The sequence below is a fragment of the Pelodiscus sinensis genome, chromosome 22 (assembly GCF_049634645.1).
Source record: "Pelodiscus sinensis isolate JC-2024 chromosome 22, ASM4963464v1, whole genome shotgun sequence".
Classification (NCBI taxonomy): Eukaryota; Metazoa; Chordata; order Testudines; family Trionychidae; genus Pelodiscus; species Pelodiscus sinensis.
Window position 1 is genome coordinate 5341641 of NC_134732.1, and position 18562 is coordinate 5360202.

The window sequence follows — 18562 nt, forward strand, 5'->3', positions numbered from 1 at the left end:
ACACACTGAATGCTACTGTCATCTTGTCTGAGGTCAGCTATCCAGCAATTTCTATGGAATTATTCCAGATTTTCATGGGTGGGAGATCAAACTGTGACTCAGGATTCATCTGCCACGAGGAAACTGGGGGAGATAAAGAACTGGAGCTAACACCAGAGGGCCAGTGAAAGGAACCCAGCAGGGTTTCAGAGCCTAAGAGTTACACCTCCCATAGGAGTGACCTCAAGCTTATCTCAAGAACATGGCTTGTGCGAACAGCAAATGGCAGAACTCCCAGCACTGGCACCTCTTTGATGACTGGGCAGTCGGAGGTCGTGGGAGCCAAGACTGCTCCCATTCCATAGCTAATGTTCAATGAGTTGGTGATTTACTCCCAAGGAGCCGTCAACTAGCTGAGCTCCTTGGCCTCTCCTTGCTGGATGCCACTGTGTGTTCTGTACACCTGTAACCATGGGCAGGCTGCAGGCGCAACAGCCCACTCTCCCAGTTCAGCATGAACAAGAGGTGTCATCATGTAGGAAATGCATCCTTACCCTGCCACCCGGCTATTGGACATACACAAACCTCCAGCTGTCAATCAGGGAAGCTGTTAGCCTGCACTCCAGTATTCTGGCAGGGCTGTAAGTCTGATTTTCAAGTCAGAGCTCTCTCTAGACTAAAAAAGGCTACTTCCCTTGGCAAATCCTGCTGAGTCTCTATCATAAGGACTCTTTACCTCCCCAAAGGCTGAGCTAGAAGCGTTTTAGATACAGCCAGTATAGAAGGATAGAACAGAAGAAGTGTAATGGGAATGCAAAAGTGCCGGGGGCTGTATTGTCAGCCACTGACATGCATGGGAACTGGATGGATTTACTCCAGATGAGAACCACAGCTATAGTACTAACCTCACCAGTTGTTTGATTGGCTGGCCATCAAGTGGTAACGTCCAGCCTCAAGAACAGAAGGGACTGCAAGAATTCTGGTCTTACTCACCTTGATCAAACCTGCCTCAGCTGCACTGACTTCACTGAGGTTATTCCTGGCTACCACATCAGGAACAAGATCAGAATCAGCCACCACCTTTAGCGGGAAAAGGCCTTACATCTCCTTTGACTGATGGATAGACAGAGGATAATTTAAGGGTGGTTGGCTGGTTGAGACGGACACTAAAACTTACCGCTGGAGCAGTCGTCCCCACTGTAGCCATCATCACAAATACATTGCCCATCAACGCAGCGGCCCATGTCATTGCAGTTGTTGAGGCAAGTTTTCTCGCTACAGTCCGCTCCGCCAAAGCCCTCGTCACACAGGCACAGTCCGTCAACACAGCGCCCCCGGTTGTTGCAGTCACTAGGACACCGCTGCTGGCTACAGTCGCTCTCTGTGAACCCATTGTCACACTCGCACTGCCCGTTGATGCAACGGCCTCGGTTGTTGCAGTTGTTCAAGCACACCAACTCCCCGCAGTCCTCTGCAGCAAAGCCGTCATCACACACGCACCTCCCATCCACACAGCGGCCACGGTTGTTACAGTCATTGGGGCACCTCAGCTCAGCACAGTCCTCTCCCATGTACCCCTCATCGCAGACACACTGCCCGTTGACACAGCGCCCCTGCTTGTTACAGTCGTTGGGGCACCTCAGCTCCCCGCAGTCCTCACCCATGAAGCCCTCCTCACACACACACTGCCCATTGACGCAGCGCCCCCGGTTGTTACAGTCATTGGCGCACCTCAGCTCTCCACAGGCCTCACCAATGAAACCCTCATTACACACGCACTGTCCATTGATGCACTGCCCACGGTTGTGACAGTCATTGGGGCACTTCAGCTGGCTGCAGTCCTCGCCCATGAAGCCCTCGTCACATTCACACTGCCCATTGGTGCAGCGCCCCCGGTTGCTACAGTCGCTGGGACACCGCAACTCACTGCAGTCTTCACCCATGAAGCCCTCCTGGCACACACACTGTCCATTAACACAGCGGCCCCGGTTGTTGCAATCTTTGGGGCACTTCACTTGGCCACAGGCGGCACCAGCAAAGCCCTCATTGCAGACGCATTTCCCATTCACACAGCGCCCCCTCTTGTTACAGTCCTTGGGGCACCGCCGCTCACTACAGTCGTTGCCCACAAAGCCCTCGTTACAGATGCACAGCCCGTTCTTGCAGCGGCCTTTGTTGTTGCAGTTGTTGGGGCAGGTGAGCTCCCCACAGTCCTCCCCGGTGAAGCCTGTCTCACAGTAGCAGGTCCCATTGACACAGCGGCCACGATCATAGCAGTCATTGGGGCAGATAATCTCGCTGCAGTCTTCCCCCGTGTAGCCTTCGTGGCAGACGCACTCCTTCTCCACACAGCGCCCCCGGTTATGGCAATTGTTCAGGCAGAGCGGCACACTGCAGTCCTCACCAGCAAAGCCTTCGTCACACACGCATCTCCCGTTCACACACTTGCCATGCTCGCTGCACGCCACTGGGCACAGCTCTTCACTACAGTCCTCCCCGGTGTACTCCTCAAAGCACAGGCAGACACCATTGATGCATTTGCCTTGGTCACTGCAGTCATTGGGGCAAGCGAGCTCGCTGCAGTCTTCCCCAGTGAAGCCCTTGTCACAGATGCATTTGCCATTGACACAACGACCCCTGTTGTTGCAGTTGTTCAGGCATTCCGGTTCTGTGCAGTTGGGTCCTTTCCAGCCAGGTTCACAAATGCAGCCGCAGAGATCATTGCTGTAGTTCCCTCGTCCATTGCAATATGGTGCGGTGTCCACTAGACCTGTATCAATGAATCAGAAAACTCATTACACTTAATGAGCTGTGATGTGCATCACAGAATTTAGACACACAAGATTGTTAGTAAGACCGTTCATATGGCAGGGCTCAGGGTTACAAAATGTTATATGTTTGCATTAAATGGTACAATGAGCATCCATTGACCCCGGGGTCTACTGTTACCTCTTCTCTTTAAAAAATAAAATTGTAATGGTGGGCGAAGTGGGATGGTACCAATGTGGCCTGCTCACACAAATATCACATAGGGTATGTCTACACTACCACCCTAGTTTGAACTAGGGTGGTAATGTAGGCAACCGGAGTTGCAAATGAAGCCCGGGATTTGAATTTCCCGGGCTTCATTTGCATGTTGCCGGGCGCCGCCATTTTTAAATGTCCGCTAGTTCGGACTCCGTGCCCGCGGATACACGCGGCACGAACTAGGTAGTCCGGACTAGGCTTCCTAATCCGAACTACTGTTACTCCTCGTTGAAGTCAAGGAGGTCATCAAGGAGGTCATCAAGTCCAGCCCCCTGCCCACGGCAGGACCAATCCCAACTAAATCAACCCAGCCAGGGCTTTGTTTAAGCCAAGACTTAAACACCTTTAGGGATGGAGATTCCACCACCTCCCTAGGTAACCCATCCCAGTGCTTCACCACCCTCCTAGGGAAATAGTTTATCCTAATATTCAACCTAGATCTCCCCCACTGTAACTTGAGACCATTGCTCCTTGTTCTGCCATCCCTCACTACTGTGAACAGCCTCTCTCCATCTTCTTTGGAACCTCCCTTCAGGAAGTTGAAGGCTGCTATCAAATCCCCCCTCACTCTTCTCTTCTGCAGACTAAACAAACCCAAATCCCTCAGTCTCTCCTCATAGGTCATGATCTACAGCCCCCTAATCATTTTGGTCACCCTCCGCTGGACCCTCTCCAATGCGTCCACATCCTTCATTCAGCTGCTCTGACAGCCTTGGCAAAACTCAATAAGAGCAGGGGTGTGTTAAATTTTTAATACCAAGATAATAGTAAGAAATTCTTCCAAAGGGCTAAAAACTGTAAAATAACCAGTGATTCCAGGAATTTCTGGTTTGGGTTCCCAACTGGAGACTTTTTTCAGAGCGGTTGCTCAGCATTTCCTGAAGATCAGGTCTCTTTAAGGCATCTTAATGGGTCAAAATACCCCTTTGTTTCTCCTGTAAATTTTAATTCATTGGCAACTTTTAAATTCACAGGAACCACAGGGAAAAGCTGTTGCCAATTACTACATTTCTGTAGGTTAGCAGGCTTGTCCCTTTCATTAGTTTTGTCTTCCCTTCCTCGTGACCCTGACACAATGTTTGAAAGAATACTCCTGACTATCCCATTAGAGGTCTTATCATTATATATCAAATGCTGACCCCAAAAATGGGACACCATATAAGATGTTGTCGTGTGCATAGTAAGAATTGTTAGGTGGGCTGTTGTAACTTTATGTCTTTGCTCTTCTGTATGATCCATCCTCTCAACGTCAATAAAATAGAAACTCAAAGGAAAAAGTTTCATTTTTTCTTGTATCATTTTGCTCCCCTTAACTCTGGCTTACGACCTAGGTGTGCTGTATTTTCATTGGCCTTTACTAGAGAATGCTTGGAAGCAAGAATGAAGAGAGCTTCCATTATTATTCCTGTGCTCACTGTCTGTTCTAGTGGACTAAGCATTGGACTAAGGGTACGTCTAAACTACATGGCTCCGTTGACGGAGCCATGTGGATTTGTTGTTTTGGCAAAGGCAAATGAAGCCGTGATTTAAATGATCGCGGCTTCATTTACATTTACATGGCTGCCATGCTGAGCTGACAAACAGCTGATCAGCTGTTTGTCCGCTCAGCGCGCTAGTCTGGACGCTCCCCTGCCGACATCAAAGCCCTTTGTCGGCAGCCCCGGTAAACCTCATCCCACGAGGAATAACGGGGCTGCCGACAAAGGGCTTTGATGTCGGCAGGGGAGCGTCCAGACTAGCGTGCTGAGCGGACAAACAGCTGATCAGCTGTTTGTCGGCTCAGCGCGGCAGCCATGTAAATGTAAATGAAGTCGCGATCATTTAAATCGCGGCTTCATTTGCCTTTGCCTATGTGTCTAATCTACATGCCTCTGACGACAGAGGCATGTAGTCTAGACACAGCCTAAGAGTCAGGAATTCCTGAGCTTCAATGTCAGCTATGACAACATATTATTTACTATTAAATCATGTTTATTATAATAGCACCTAAGAGCCAGCCAAGAATGCAGACCCATTGTGCAAGGTGCAGTACAAACATGCTGGCTATGCTGCCATGTGAGTATATAGTCTCAGTGCTTCATTTAACCAGTCTGCAACAGGGGGATAAGGTGGAGTGGGGAGGCAGTGAAGATGAATTAGAGGCTGTTCAGCACTTTGAACTCATGAGACATCACACATTGATGACTTTCTGGCCAAGTCAGGGGATAATACTCTCTGGTTATGTCTAGACTGCAGCGCTTTTCCGGGATACCAAAAAATGTTGGAAAAGCGGATGTGTTCTTTTGCCATCCCTGTAAATCTTGTTTTATGAGGAAGAAGGGATGGCTTGAAAGAGCAGGTTTTTCCGAAATGTGGTGCCATGTAGACGTGCCAATTTTCAGAAAAGTCTCTTTTGAAAAAAAAGCAGACAAAGATACGCAAATTGCGGTTCACAATTCACGTATTTTTTCAGACTTTTCTTTGTAGTGTGGATATAGCCTCTGTCATTGCAAAATGATAATAAATAATAATCACAGTAATATAGGGCCCGATTCTTGGCTGCTTGTTACAAAGCATAGCTTTGCTTTGGTTGCTCTGAGGTCCAAAAGATTCCCACCAAAACTTAATCTAACTTTTCAGAGTAAAAGCTCCTAAGGTGCCTATATTTCAGCCTCTGGCCTCACTTGCTGCTTTCTCCATCTCGGCAAATGGCTGCGTATCTACAGCCTAAGGGCTTGTCTTCACTTACCCTGAGACGGATGCTCCGTAGAGTGATCTCTCGGGATTTGATTTATCAGGTCTAGTAAGGACCTGCTAAATTGACAACTGATGTTGCCCCCATTGACTCTGTTGATGGGAGAGTTTCTCCCATAGACCTCCTGCAGTGGGGAACACCACAGCGATTCAACTTAAGGTACACTACTACACTATTCTTGTAGCTAGAGTTGTGTATCTTAGGTTGCCTTTTTCATGTAGCGTAGACCTGGCCTAAGCCCCACAGAGATTCATGAACAGGGAACGTGGTCATTTGGCCTCCTAACCTGCATGCAGATGCTGCCAACTGGATCAGGTTTCATTTAAAATCTTGTTAAAGGCAGCAGTGGAGGTGCTGTCTTTCTAATTTTATCTGAGTAGTTAGAGCACTTACTGGGAATGTAGGAGACACTAAGTTCTCTCTGAGAGGGGGAGGTGGTAGGATTTGAACAGGAATCTCTGATTAGAGCACTGTGTGAGAACCCTGTTCAAACGTTCTCTCCTCCCCCTCCCCCGGCAGTGATGGGGGAATTGAACCTGGGTGTCTCACATCCCATGTGAGCATTCTAACCAATGGGATAAGAGTCAATAGGTGGGAATCCTCTTCCCCTGCTCTGGCAGTTTTGTGCAGAGTGCGGTAGGCCATCACTCCTGCAAAGGGCACGTATAGAGCTGACTCCAGGAGAAAGGATTCAGGCTGCAAATTGCTAAGCAGAGCTAGGCACCTCCCTGAAGCCTTGATTTCAGCACCTATCTCCTGGGGAGGGTCCTGGCTTAGCACACACCCCTCGTCAGCAGCTCCTATCAGCTGGTGGAGGTGGTTTTTGTGGATCACACTGATCACGTCCTCCCCCTGGTTGCTTCATTGTATAGAAATCATAATGTGGCTTTGTGGCTCACACTGTTGTTCTGGTGATTTTCTAGGTGCTGCACTGTTTAGCCAATCAGCAAACTGGGGGGACGGGACATGACCCTGCATCTCCCTCCATATGTCACCTTCCAGTTCCATGGAAGTCAAGAGAAGACATGTGCCCCTCATCTCACAATCAGCTTGCAAAGAGCACTGATGGTCTCAACAAACTCTACCTTAATGATGTCCCTTCTGGTCTTCCTTTGGGGCCTAAGCTACATAACCTGCCAAAAACACTGGCTGCAGAATCAGACGGGAACGAGCGTAGGAGTAAAGAACACACAAACGTGGAATGGCTACAGCCTGTGGATAATCCAATTGAGAGTCACATTTTACAAGCTGGTCAGAAATATTTCCAGTTTTGACAGCATTTCAGAAGTGAAGGAAGAAAAAAGACGGGGTTCATTCTCCCTGGTTTTCACATGTATTTGCAGCCAGGCCCCAGACTCCACTACAGAGAAGCTTTGCCCATCTCTCTTACCTTCTGCGGTTTGGCCAGCAGGGCAGCAGCCAATGCTGCTGGAGCATTGCTCTCGTAGCGAGGACACCAGCCCCTCCAGCTCCTCCAGTCTGCTCAGCAGATCCTTGATGTCAGGAGCAGCCGCACAGCCACAAGCCCGGCGAGGGATGTTGATGCGATGTGTGAAAACTATCTGGTTCCCCTCATTTACCGTGTGCTCCTGGTAGGTCTTGCCTGGCTCAACCTGGGTCTTCAGGTCCGTGTCCCCATTAGCTGAGTCCAAGTCCACGGAGCAGAGGGAACCCATGGGTACATTAATGTTGTAGACATGGTTGAACACCACAGACTGGTTATCGTCTGGCAAGGTTACGTTTAACCCGGTCTCCCGCTTCTGACGGATAATTCTTTTGATGAGCCCACCGTGGACATGGTGGTGCAGCAAAGCTATGATGACACAGGTTAAAACCTGCATGGGAATCCCCATGGTGATATTCAATCCCTTTGGGAAACTGGAGCTTCCTCAATGACCTTTTGCTTCCACTGTCTGGAAGAGAATTCGCAGAGCCAGTGCAAATGAAATTGGACTTCGGATCTCTTCCCGTCGGGCTTTCCCCTAGAACAACAAGGAAAGTTGCACAGAATGAGTTCCCGAAACCAAAAGCATGAAGTTTCATCGAGTTCAGGAGCATGACTGCTGACCTCAAGTGCCAATCAGCCTTCAAGTCACTGAGCATGCATCTAAACACCGCCACAATCCATCACCTTGCATCTAAGACCCCAATGCACTTGCCAATTACTTCCCTTTCTGCAAGTGAACATAACTAGACATGGAGAGTTTAAGTGATTCACCTGGTAGCTCAGGGCTCAAAAATGGAAACCAAAATGGACACAAAATCTACCTGCCAGTCCACACGTGTAAATTCCATTGATGAGAGTGGGCACGGTGCATGCACACCCAAGACAAGAATCCGGCCCTACAAAAAGAGTTTTGCACACAGTACATTTGGGAGCTATTACTGAAGGAGACTCTGGTTTTCTAAGAGTAAGAAGCAGAACTGGTCAAACACAAATACAACAAAAATCAAGATGATTTCCAATATTATATTTAATGTTGTTCTAGTAAGAAACTAACAATCCCTCCCTCCTCTCGCCCAGAAGCCAAGTGGTCTCAGGCTAATAAGCACCAGGCCACGTGAGACCAAAATCGCGTGTCATCCAGCAAGTCCCAGCCATGAAGCCAATGTTGACTGTTTCCCTTTATTGACAGTTGACTTGGGGGTGGAGAGGGGAAGCAAGATCAGGGCTTCTTTGCCAACTATACGTTGTTATGTAGATCCCCAAAGGAATTTGCACCCAGCTGAGCAGTAAATGTGTATGCAGCAGAAGAATCGAGGGTGTGGACTTTGATAACTGCTCCACAGGGTGATGGGGCCACAGCAAGTTACATCTGCCTGAAATGGGTATTAGTCCTAGTGTAGCAAGTGGATTGCTCTGTGGTGAGCGACTTCACTCTTTCTGGAGGGTAGGGCAGCAGGCAGGTGTGCGGGGAGAGGGGAGAAGGGCAGTAACTGGGAGAAGAAAAGAAAGAACAGAAACAAAAGCCTTTTGATACACTGGAGCTCAACCAGAGAAAGCTTCATTCACATCCACACAAGTGTGAACGAGTCTTTTCAGCAGCAGGCGACTCCTTTCACTGGGCACCATTTTCCAAGGTCTGATCTTTCATCAGCTCTTCATAAAGTACCTGCTTTTAGTCACAGCCAGATCCACCTTTCCTGCATCCCATTCTTTTTAAAATCACCTCACCACTTCTTCCCTTCCCTCCCCCGCTGCCCTCTCCAGAGGCTTCTAATTTCAAGTGGGCTGAACTGGAGAGCAGATAAAAAATATTTAACCTCCCTCCCCATTCTCCCCAATTTTCTTCTGTTCAGAATGAGCCCTTCTTCTCCCAGGCCAACATCCTCAAAGCGCTAGTTAGGCAGGTTGTTCACCCACTCCCTGATAAATCTCTGAGGGTGCATCTGCACTGCACCGTTATTTCGAGATAAAAATGTGAGCGTCGACACAGCCATTCCATTATTTCAAAATTATTTTGAAATAACGGACGGCTTATTCCGAAATCTGTAAATCTCGTTCTACAAGGAATAACGCCTATTCCAAAACCGTTGTTTTGAAATGAGGCCTGTGTAGACGCGCTCCACTGTTGCTATTTTGAAATAGCCCCTCACCAGGGCCATTCTAAGTTATTGCTCCCCAATGCCTCTCAGGGCTCTAAACTGAGATAGCACATCTACATTAGGGAAGCCTGCCTCAGACTAATTGATGAGGCTTCCCTGTTGTGTAGATCTGCTATTTCAAAATAAGCTATTTCGGAACTATTCCAAATAACCATGCAGTGTAGATGTATCCTTAATGTTTGTGTTGCTCTCTGCTCCCACAGAAGTCTTGTTAAATGGAAGTTGTGGCTGGTTGCCAAAACAGCAATCGGTCCCAGGTATGCAATGTATTTTCCCTTGCAACCTTGATTAGTTCACAAATTATCTGGAGGTGTTTAGAATATCTTGGGAGATGCCCATGTCAAACCTCAGGCATGTGCTGCCCTGTGTATAAGCAAAATTATTGTCCAAATCGACGACAAGATACAGATGGGCAAAAACTTAGCTATATTTAAAAGGTAAGGTTGGAATGTGGAAGGGGTTTCAGGCAGATTAATCTATGACCTTTCCTGATATCTTCTGCCTAACTAGCAGTAAGTTTGCTAGAATTAGGATGATATTATAGGGGTGGATATAAGCAGCTGTATTATTAAGCTTTCTGTAAATAGAGCCTTTTGCGTAACTACTCTCACAATGTCTCACACTAACAAGGATACATCTACACTACAGGCTTCTGTCGAAAAGAGCGTCTGGACTACAGCAAGTTCTGTCGACAAAGCAAGCTGTTTTGTCGAAATGAGAGTGTGGACAGAAAGGACAGTGTAGATGCAATAACACTTTGTGTCGACAGAACTCTGTCAACAAACGTGTTATTCCTTGTAGAATGAGGTTTACTGCCGTCAACAAAACTGCTGAGTTCTGTCAACGTTATGTCAACAGATCTCAGCGGTAGTGTAGACGCAGGTATAGTTTTGTTGACAAAAGTCCACTTTTGTTGACATAACCCTGTAGTCTAGACACACCCTAAGGGTGTGTCTAGACTACATGCCTCCTTCGACGGAGGCATGTAGATTAGCCAGATCGGAAGAGGGAAATGAAGCCGCGATTAAAATAATCGCGGCTTCATTTAAATTTAAATGGCTGCCCCGATCTGCCGATCAGCTGTTTGTCGGCAGATCGGGGGAGTCTGGACGCGATGCCCCGACAAAGAAGCCTTTCTTCATCGACACAGGTAAGCCTCGTGAAACCAGGCTTACCTGTGTTGATGAAGAAAGGCTTCTTTGTCGGGGCATCGCGTCCAGACTCCCCCGATCTGCCGACAAACAGCTGATCGGCAGATCGGGGCAGCCATTTAAATTTAAATGAAGCCGCGATTATTTTAATCGCGGCTTCATTTCCCTCTTCCGATCTGGCTAATCTACATGCCTCCGTCGAAGGAGGCATGTAGTCTAGACACACCCTAACTGTCTACACTACACCTTTTTCTGAAAAAACCTCATTTACATTCATACTGCAATTGTGTTCTTTCAAAAAACAATTGAAAGAACGGAGGGTTTTTTTCTGATGTTGGTAAACCCCTTTCTATGAGGATGAAGCCTTTTTCCAAAAGAGCTCTTTAGGAAAAAAGCGTATGTGGACAGGGAAGAGGGAGTTCTTTTGGAAGAAGAGGAAAGAGGAAAAGCACAGGTATCCCGGTGGCTACTCTGTCCATAGTAATCACAGCTTAAATGCGAGATAATATCCATTCAGTGTGGACGCTATCTTTCAAAAAAGTAGATCGCTTTTTCAATGCACTTTGGCAGTGTGCACGTGCTCTTTCAAAAGAAGTTTTTTCGGAAGATCTCTTCTGGAAAAGCTTCTTCTGAAAGAAGCCTGCAGTCTAGACATAGCCTAACATAACAGGCCCCTAATCACAGCAAATAGCTCAGTTCATTATGTCCCTCTACTGGCCCTGGGCATGTTTCAAACTAAGAAAGAGCACACTAGTCAGCATTACACCCCTCCAAGCTCATCCTAGGGTGAATGAGTTTAAGGTTCATCAGAACACAAAAGGGAAGTTAGGCATCCAGTTCCTAACCGATTTCAAAAGGTTTGTGTCCCTCACTCCCTTAGGCCTCTTGGAAAATCCCAGCCTAAAGGATAAGGGCTCAATCCAAAACCTGTGCACCTCAGCGGGAGTTTAATATAACTCTATGACTGTATTAAATGTGTCTCTGTAATGCGGCTGGAAATTGAAAAACCTGTTTCCTCAGTGGACCACTGTCACTCCACCACTGAAGAGAGTCACAGAATCATATGTAGATTTTCCGGAGGTGCATGGGATCCAGTGGATTAAGCTTTCAAGCTGGAGGATGATCCTGCGAGACTTACTCCCTACTGACATCTTTCTGACTTTCTTCAAGGGTGGTCTGGAAAAAGCACTCTGCTCCGCCTGCCACGTGGCCATTGTGCTGTGTCTCGGCTGAATCAGATCAGATATTTCTTGTCTGATCTGACAAGGATCCAGCTTGGGGAGCCGAGTTCCCCACTTGGATCTCGGCTCTTTCCCAAGCTACTAGGCAACTTCCCTACCGGACTCTCTCAATTAGCTCTCCTTTTTGGCTGGAACAACAAAGGCAATGCTTCTCCTGCAACTCCCACCCTTCAAGCATCTCCATTCAACAGCTCAGGCCAGTAGCAACCACCCACACGGAGGCATTTCCAAAGGGAGAGATGGAAGCCAGGACAATCTGCAGCATTTGCTCTTTGTTTGCTTCCTGGCAACACATCCCTCTCCCCCATAACGTTTCTCGTGCTATACAGATCAGCAGCCAAAGGTTATAGACATATCATCCAATGGAGAGGTCTCCTAAAGATTCTCTCTATAGACTTCAAGGGGTGAGATGTTATACAGCCTGCAGCAAAAGTTTGCAAAACAGGACCTAGATGCAACAGCCCTGCGCTAATGCCAACAAAATCTCTACAGTGATTGGGTGGGTTGGCCTCGCAGCCCATCATGAGGACTATATATGGTCTTATTGTTTCTCTATGTGCTCTTAGCTGTCTTTCTCTCTTCCCTTGCTATCTCTGTTTGGGGATGTCTACACCAGCGGCAAAAGTATAGACAGACCCTGAATCATATGAGTACAGGTTGGAAAGCAAATCCTCAATCAGCAATCTCTGGCACAGGGCCACTCAGCATGTGGCTCTCAGGCTGCATGCGGCCCACTCCCTGTTTGTTTATGGCCCATGGTCCAGTTTGGATTTACGTGGGCTCAACACGCGGCCCGCGGGTGGGAGCCAAAACTAAAAAGTAGTCAATAGAATAGTCTTCTGTTGAGATGTGTTTTAGTAGTTAAATTCCTGGACTGTCATTGCTCATTAAAAGTGCTGTCATATGGGTGGAAATCAGGTAAATATTTCATTTTATTATTAGCAGGAGAACTGACTTAAATGGGGCCTGTGTGTTATAATCATAGAAGCATAGAACTGAAAGTGACCTCGAAAAGTCATCGAGTCCAGTCCCCTGCCCTCACAGCAAGATGAAGCTCCGTCTAGACTAGGGGTTCCCAACCTTTTTCAGTCCCCATACCCCGCCGGCTTTTAGTAAACCTTCCCATACCCCCTATCCAATATGAAAGAAAATAAATTCTAGACTCTAGAATCCACAGCTTTTTTCACGAACACTACTACTTTTGGAATAGTTCAATTAGGATAATCTAGTTATTTACCAAATATTCCCCGTACCCCCTTGACAAGCTTCTCATACCCCCTGGGGGTACGCATACCCCAAGTTGAGAACCCTTGGTCTAGAGCATCTCTGATAGATGTCTGTTCAACCTGCTCTTAAATATCTCCAGAGTATCACTGTGAATATCATATCATTGTACTCCCCAGAGCTTCCAAAATTGAGTAGCCCTGCTCTAGCAGAACCATCTCTCATAAATATTCAAAGTGTATTATTTTTGCTGCTTGTTACCTTAGCTATAGACACAGTATATTTGGAAAAAAATCATAAATGCAGTTTGCATTTTTTTCATGTTTTTATTAAACAAACTATTTAGGCTCCTTAGCTAAAATGAAATGAAATAGAAAAAAGTTTCTGACTGGGAAAATAATCTGGATTGCAGTCTTATTTTTCTTTTCCCTTTCTTTCCAGTCTTCACTAGTCCATGCATGTTACTGTATTCATCTACGATACAGCAGAATCATGAAAAATAGCTACCACAGTATAAAACATGTGTCAGGCATAATTCTCCTTTGTGGTGTACACTGCTGGCTAGACTATTAGCTTACACTTGTTTTGCGTACAGAAATCCCACTATGTAACTGAGAATTTCTGTATGGAACAAAAGCAGCATGTAACAATGAAAATAAACAAAGAAACACACAAAAAAGCGAAGAAAAATACATTGCACAGGAAATACACGGCAGAATATTTTTTAATCAGACTGTTTTCTTGGACAGGCTGCTCTTTAGGGTTAGGTGTGAATAAAACTATTTAGAGAGTTTGTCTATCTGTTTGATCAAGACCTCCTCCTAAACAATAAGAACTAGGACCACCAAATTTGGTATGCAGCTTCCTCTTATCATAATGTAAAGCATCGTCAAGGCTTGGCTATGCTAGCAAAAATGGAATGTTCTTGGAATAGGATTGCTTCTCATAAAGCCAGACAGAAAAGAGACAGAATCATCAAGGCACGTACAGTGCTCAAAATTGACATAACTGAGCGAATGTTAAAAGGGACTGAAACAAGCTGAGCTAGAACAATAGGATGAATCTGGAATAGGATTGCTTCTCAATAAACTTTATAGAAAAGAGATAAAATGGAGACAGTTGGAGTAGTGCTCTGTTTTGGCACAGCTCAAGCAATGCTTAAGGTTTGAAAACTAGAAGAAAATGTTATTGGCAACCAAATTGACTATGGTCCTTTTTTTGTTAAAACACAGCAAATGATAAAAGTTTATAGGGATGAAGAAACAAAAGACACCTGATGGACTTCCCACATTATGGACCCAAACAACACCGGGTAAATCTGCTAGTGTTCTATATTGACTTCAGTGCTCAATCTAGCCCATTGCTTTCAAAGCTGACAACACTGATCAAAAGTCATTCCTTTACTTCATTCATACTTGCCTGGGGTAAAATTTCTCAAAGCGCCTAAACGACTTAGAGACTAATTCCCATTGACTTCCATTCCTAAGGTGAAGGAGATTTTGAAAATACTATTTCTAATGTTCATGAAAGTCAAATAATCCACCAGGATGGAGGATTCAGGAAGAGTAAAAACAGCCCTCGATCTGAGATGCTGAAGTGATTGAAGAAAGAATTAATCATATAGTTACCAGGGTAATTGCATGGTACTGATGGAAGAGAATCAGTGCAGAACATTATATTTTCCAAGCCAGTCATAAGATTAAGTGTTCCAGTAACTTGACTCAGAAGTTATAACAGCTATGGTTACAGCTACAGCCTCAACATCACACTGTTAAAGCCTTGAACATATGCTTTGGGAATTAAGCGACGCACAGCCAGGCATTCATAATACAGAACAGAGACCATGACCAGACTCCTGTTTTTTAAAGATAAGCAGAGAGGATGCTGAGGCCAGCTCTACACTTACCCCAAGATCAATGCTCCGGAGATTGATCTGATGAGGTTTGATATAGTGGGTCTAGTAAGGACCCAATAAGCTGATCACTGATGGCAACAATGTCAACCTCAGTACTCCAGGGGGTTGCGAGGAGCAGCGTTAATGGGAAAAACTCCCACAGTGGGGACGCCGCAGAAATTCGTCTGAAGCTACATGAACTCCAGCTACACTGTTTTCATTGCTGGAGTTGCATATTTTAGATTGACTTTCTGATGTAGTGTAGAATGGGCCTAAGCAACTTTAACATGCTACTGGGCCAGTGGAGACAGTGAAGCGCTGTACGGGTGGCAGAGTTAGCCTCTGGTGGAGGATGAAGAAAGTTGCAGCAGTTTCAACCTAACCCTTCTTGCTGACTCAGAAATTCTGTTGCTAAGGTTGGGAAGGATCATGCGTACACCTTTCAGGACAGAGATTTGATGACTGTGAGAAGAACAATGGGGGAACTTCCTTAAGAAATACTCCATAAAATGTTGATAATCATTCATGAATATTAAATAGTAAAAATAATATATGATGGAAAGTAGGTGGACTCTTTATAATACCAAGAAAAAAAGCACTTTTATTTTATAGCAGCATTTTATAACTGAGGATCTCAAAGCACCTTGTTTGGTTGGTTGTGAAAGCAGATTTTTTTTCACTTTTTTAAACATCAAATACAATTTTTTCACAGAAAATGGAAAACAATATTCACAATAATTGCAGAACCCAGGAGTCCTAGTACGGAAACACAACCTATTAATATTTTCCAAAAGAGAAATTTGCCGGAAGCTGCTAGATGTGTGAAGAGAAATGTATGGTCTCATAGCTGGTAATTCTAGTGTCTCTTTCAGTTCGTTCTGTAAATTCAGAAGGAGTGGCAGGACCATCTGGTACTGTGCGGACACATGGTGATGTAAGTATGCAAAGAAGAACATTGTGCCGTTTTAAGGCAGATTGTGATGGAGAGGAGTTGGAGGTGGTCACAAATGGCTCTGCAGTGCTTGCATTGAAGATGGCAAAACCTGAGGTGATTTCTTGAGACTCTTGCCACAGGTCACACTGTTGAAATTAAGTTGAGAACTGCATGTAGGAATTGTCCTGCTCTGGGATATTTTCCATTAGGGGTCTTAGAGCTTCAAAAGCCTCAAATCATCCAAAAGAAATCAGCTAATAAAACCACAGTGCCAAGACACCGACTTTGCACCATCTTCTCGAGCACAGCTCAGGCAGGGAGTGGAGGATATTGGAATGTTTTCCAGGCAGAAAGAAGCTGTGGGGAGAGAGGCTTTTGTAGAGGCGGGGCAACAAGTGAACAGTTCTGAACTAATCAGGTGTCCTTTCTGCTGCCATACTTTTGAGCATAGGAAAATGCTGCCAAAGAACCCAAGAACCCAGTGGGAAATGCTAACTGCAAAGCAGACTAAATGAAATTACTCCAGGGAGCTGAAACGATAATTTATAACAACAGTCTTTGCCTGCTTCTATATTGCAGCCTCCCATTGAGATTTCCATTGGTTTCACTGGGAAACTCTGTCTGCTGAGTTCTTTAGAAAATCCAGGAATTAGTCCTTCGACACTATGGAAAACTCCTACGCTATGTTGAGTATTCACCATTCAGGGACCAAAAAGGGATAGTAAAAGAGAGAGAGAGAGAGAGAGAGAGATTCCTTCACTCACAGTTCTAGCTATATTTTGATAGGTCCATCAATGGCTGTTAGCTGGGATGGGTAGGGATGGCGTCTAGTCTCTGTTTGCCAGAAGCTGGGAATGCATGACAGAAGAGGGATCACTTGATGTTACCCTGTTCTGTTCATTCCCTCTGCTGAACCCAGCATTGGCCACTGTTGGAAGACAGGAGACTGGGCTAGATGGACCTTTGGTCTGACCAGGTGTGGCCGTTCTGATGTTCTTAACCCAGGGTAGTTCTTGTTCACCATACATCAAAAGGGCCACATGAAGAGGTTTGGGCCAATTGCCACAGCCCTTCCAAATCCATTGTCCATTTTGATCAATTTCACGGTCATGGGATTTTAAACACTGTAAATTTCATCATCTAAGCCAGGAGTTGGCAACCTTTTCAAACCAAACAGCCTAATTACATCAAAATTCAGAACAAATGATCATCAAGGAGCCTTATAAGAATGCCCATTTGCATGACTGAAATGTCCCCTTTCCAGAAGCATAAGCCCAGATCTGAAGGCCTTTGAAACTCAACTCCAAAGGAATAGAACGTGTCCCTCTCTAGAAATTCAGTGCGAGAAATACATTTGTTGAAAGGTTCTTACTTTGAAGAGAAATCCATAAAGAGTAAAAAGAGAGCCCAAATGCCCTCCAGTTTTCTGCTTATCAGAATACCATGTCAGGCCATGGCATATTGAAAGGCACACGGCAGCCAGCTGGAAGGAAATGATATTTTCCCACTTTAGATAAGCCCTGTCATGTGCTATTATGTTATAAAGTGTCATCTTGGATTAAGACCCAAATCAGCCAACACTCCCTCAGCTATGGTGACCCGTGTGTGGGGGAATGAGTCAAGAAGCATTGCCGTTGGGGATGATTTTCACGAGGTGGCATATGGCAGATCAGATAGGCTGCAGGAAAAGTTTGGCTTTGTATCTTCATAGTTACACAAGCAGAAAAATAGGACATGCTGAGTACACATAACATATCTTTCAGCTTGCCCAAAGACCCAGGAACACAAGGAAAACTGTTGGGGAAAAAGTTTTAAAGAATGGGTGAAAAATGTGGAGTCTGAACCTGGCAAAGGTCTGAGGGTCCTTAATTCCTGTTGTTACTCAACTATTTCAATTATGCCAAGAGGACTCGTGAACTTGCAATCACAAACAACAAGGAAAGCATTATTCCTCCTTTTGAAAGATGGGAAACTGAGGCACACAGAGACCTGGGGCATGCGGACACTTCCCTGCAGTTTGGATTATGGGGTTGTCTGTATCAAAGAGTGGTGCTGTCACTCCCCACTGTGGATGCTGTGGGCACCACCTTAAAGGTCCTTAGTTTGCACTAACATAGTCCTCCCACAAACAAGACCATCAGTGTGAATGAGGGACCTTTAAATTCGTGCCCTCAGCATCCACAGGGGGGAGATGGAACACAGCACTTTGGTGCACGATACATTTCACAGCATGGTGCAAACTGTGGGGATGTGCAGAGATACCCTGCTCAGGCAATACAAGAAGTCTCTGGCAAAGCTGGAAACAGACCCAGACATCTTGAATCTTACTCCAGTACCGTAACACACCAGACCCCTTCTCTGTCTTGCATTTGAGGCCTCAGCCTCCCAGACCAGGCACTGAGAAGGTCACAAGAACAAGCCCAGGTTCTATAACCTCATTTGCAAGTTCCTGTCTTTTACAGTTTAAACAGCTCTTATTTGAAGGGCAAAGTGAGGCTTTGGCTTGACGTGGATAAATGTCTACAGTGGTCGGCTTTGGCTACAGCTTGCAGTCATCTGGGTTTCATCTCGCTCTGGCATGTCTCTGCCTGACCCACATGGCCACATTTACAAAGGTCCTCTTTAACGACTCCCGAACGTGTCCATTTTCCATGGACAGAATGTAATATAATTGCACCCTCAATTTGGGATTCCTTTGGATTCAGCAAAGGAGGGGGTTTATGTGTAAAAGGCATGCACCATAAACATCGGGGTGGGTGCAATTATGGAAAT

General features: G+C 45.8%; 1 protein-coding gene across 7 annotated transcripts in view; it reads right to left on the bottom strand.

The window, feature by feature from the left end:
- Positions 1 to 18562, bottom strand: part of TNC (tenascin C) — a 104256-nt gene that overhangs the window by 54600 nt on the left and 31094 nt on the right. For all 7 annotated transcript variants that reach the window (XM_075905935.1, XM_075905937.1, XM_075905938.1 and 4 more), the window contains exons 2-3: positions 7131 to 7722; positions 1157 to 2749 (exon numbers count right to left, since the gene is read on the bottom strand). In XM_075905935.1, coding sequence (XP_075762050.1) covers positions 1157 to 2749; positions 7131 to 7593 — 2056 coding nt within the window. In that variant the 5' untranslated portion in view covers positions 7594 to 7722. The remainder of the gene's footprint in view (positions 1 to 1156; positions 2750 to 7130; positions 7723 to 18562) is intronic.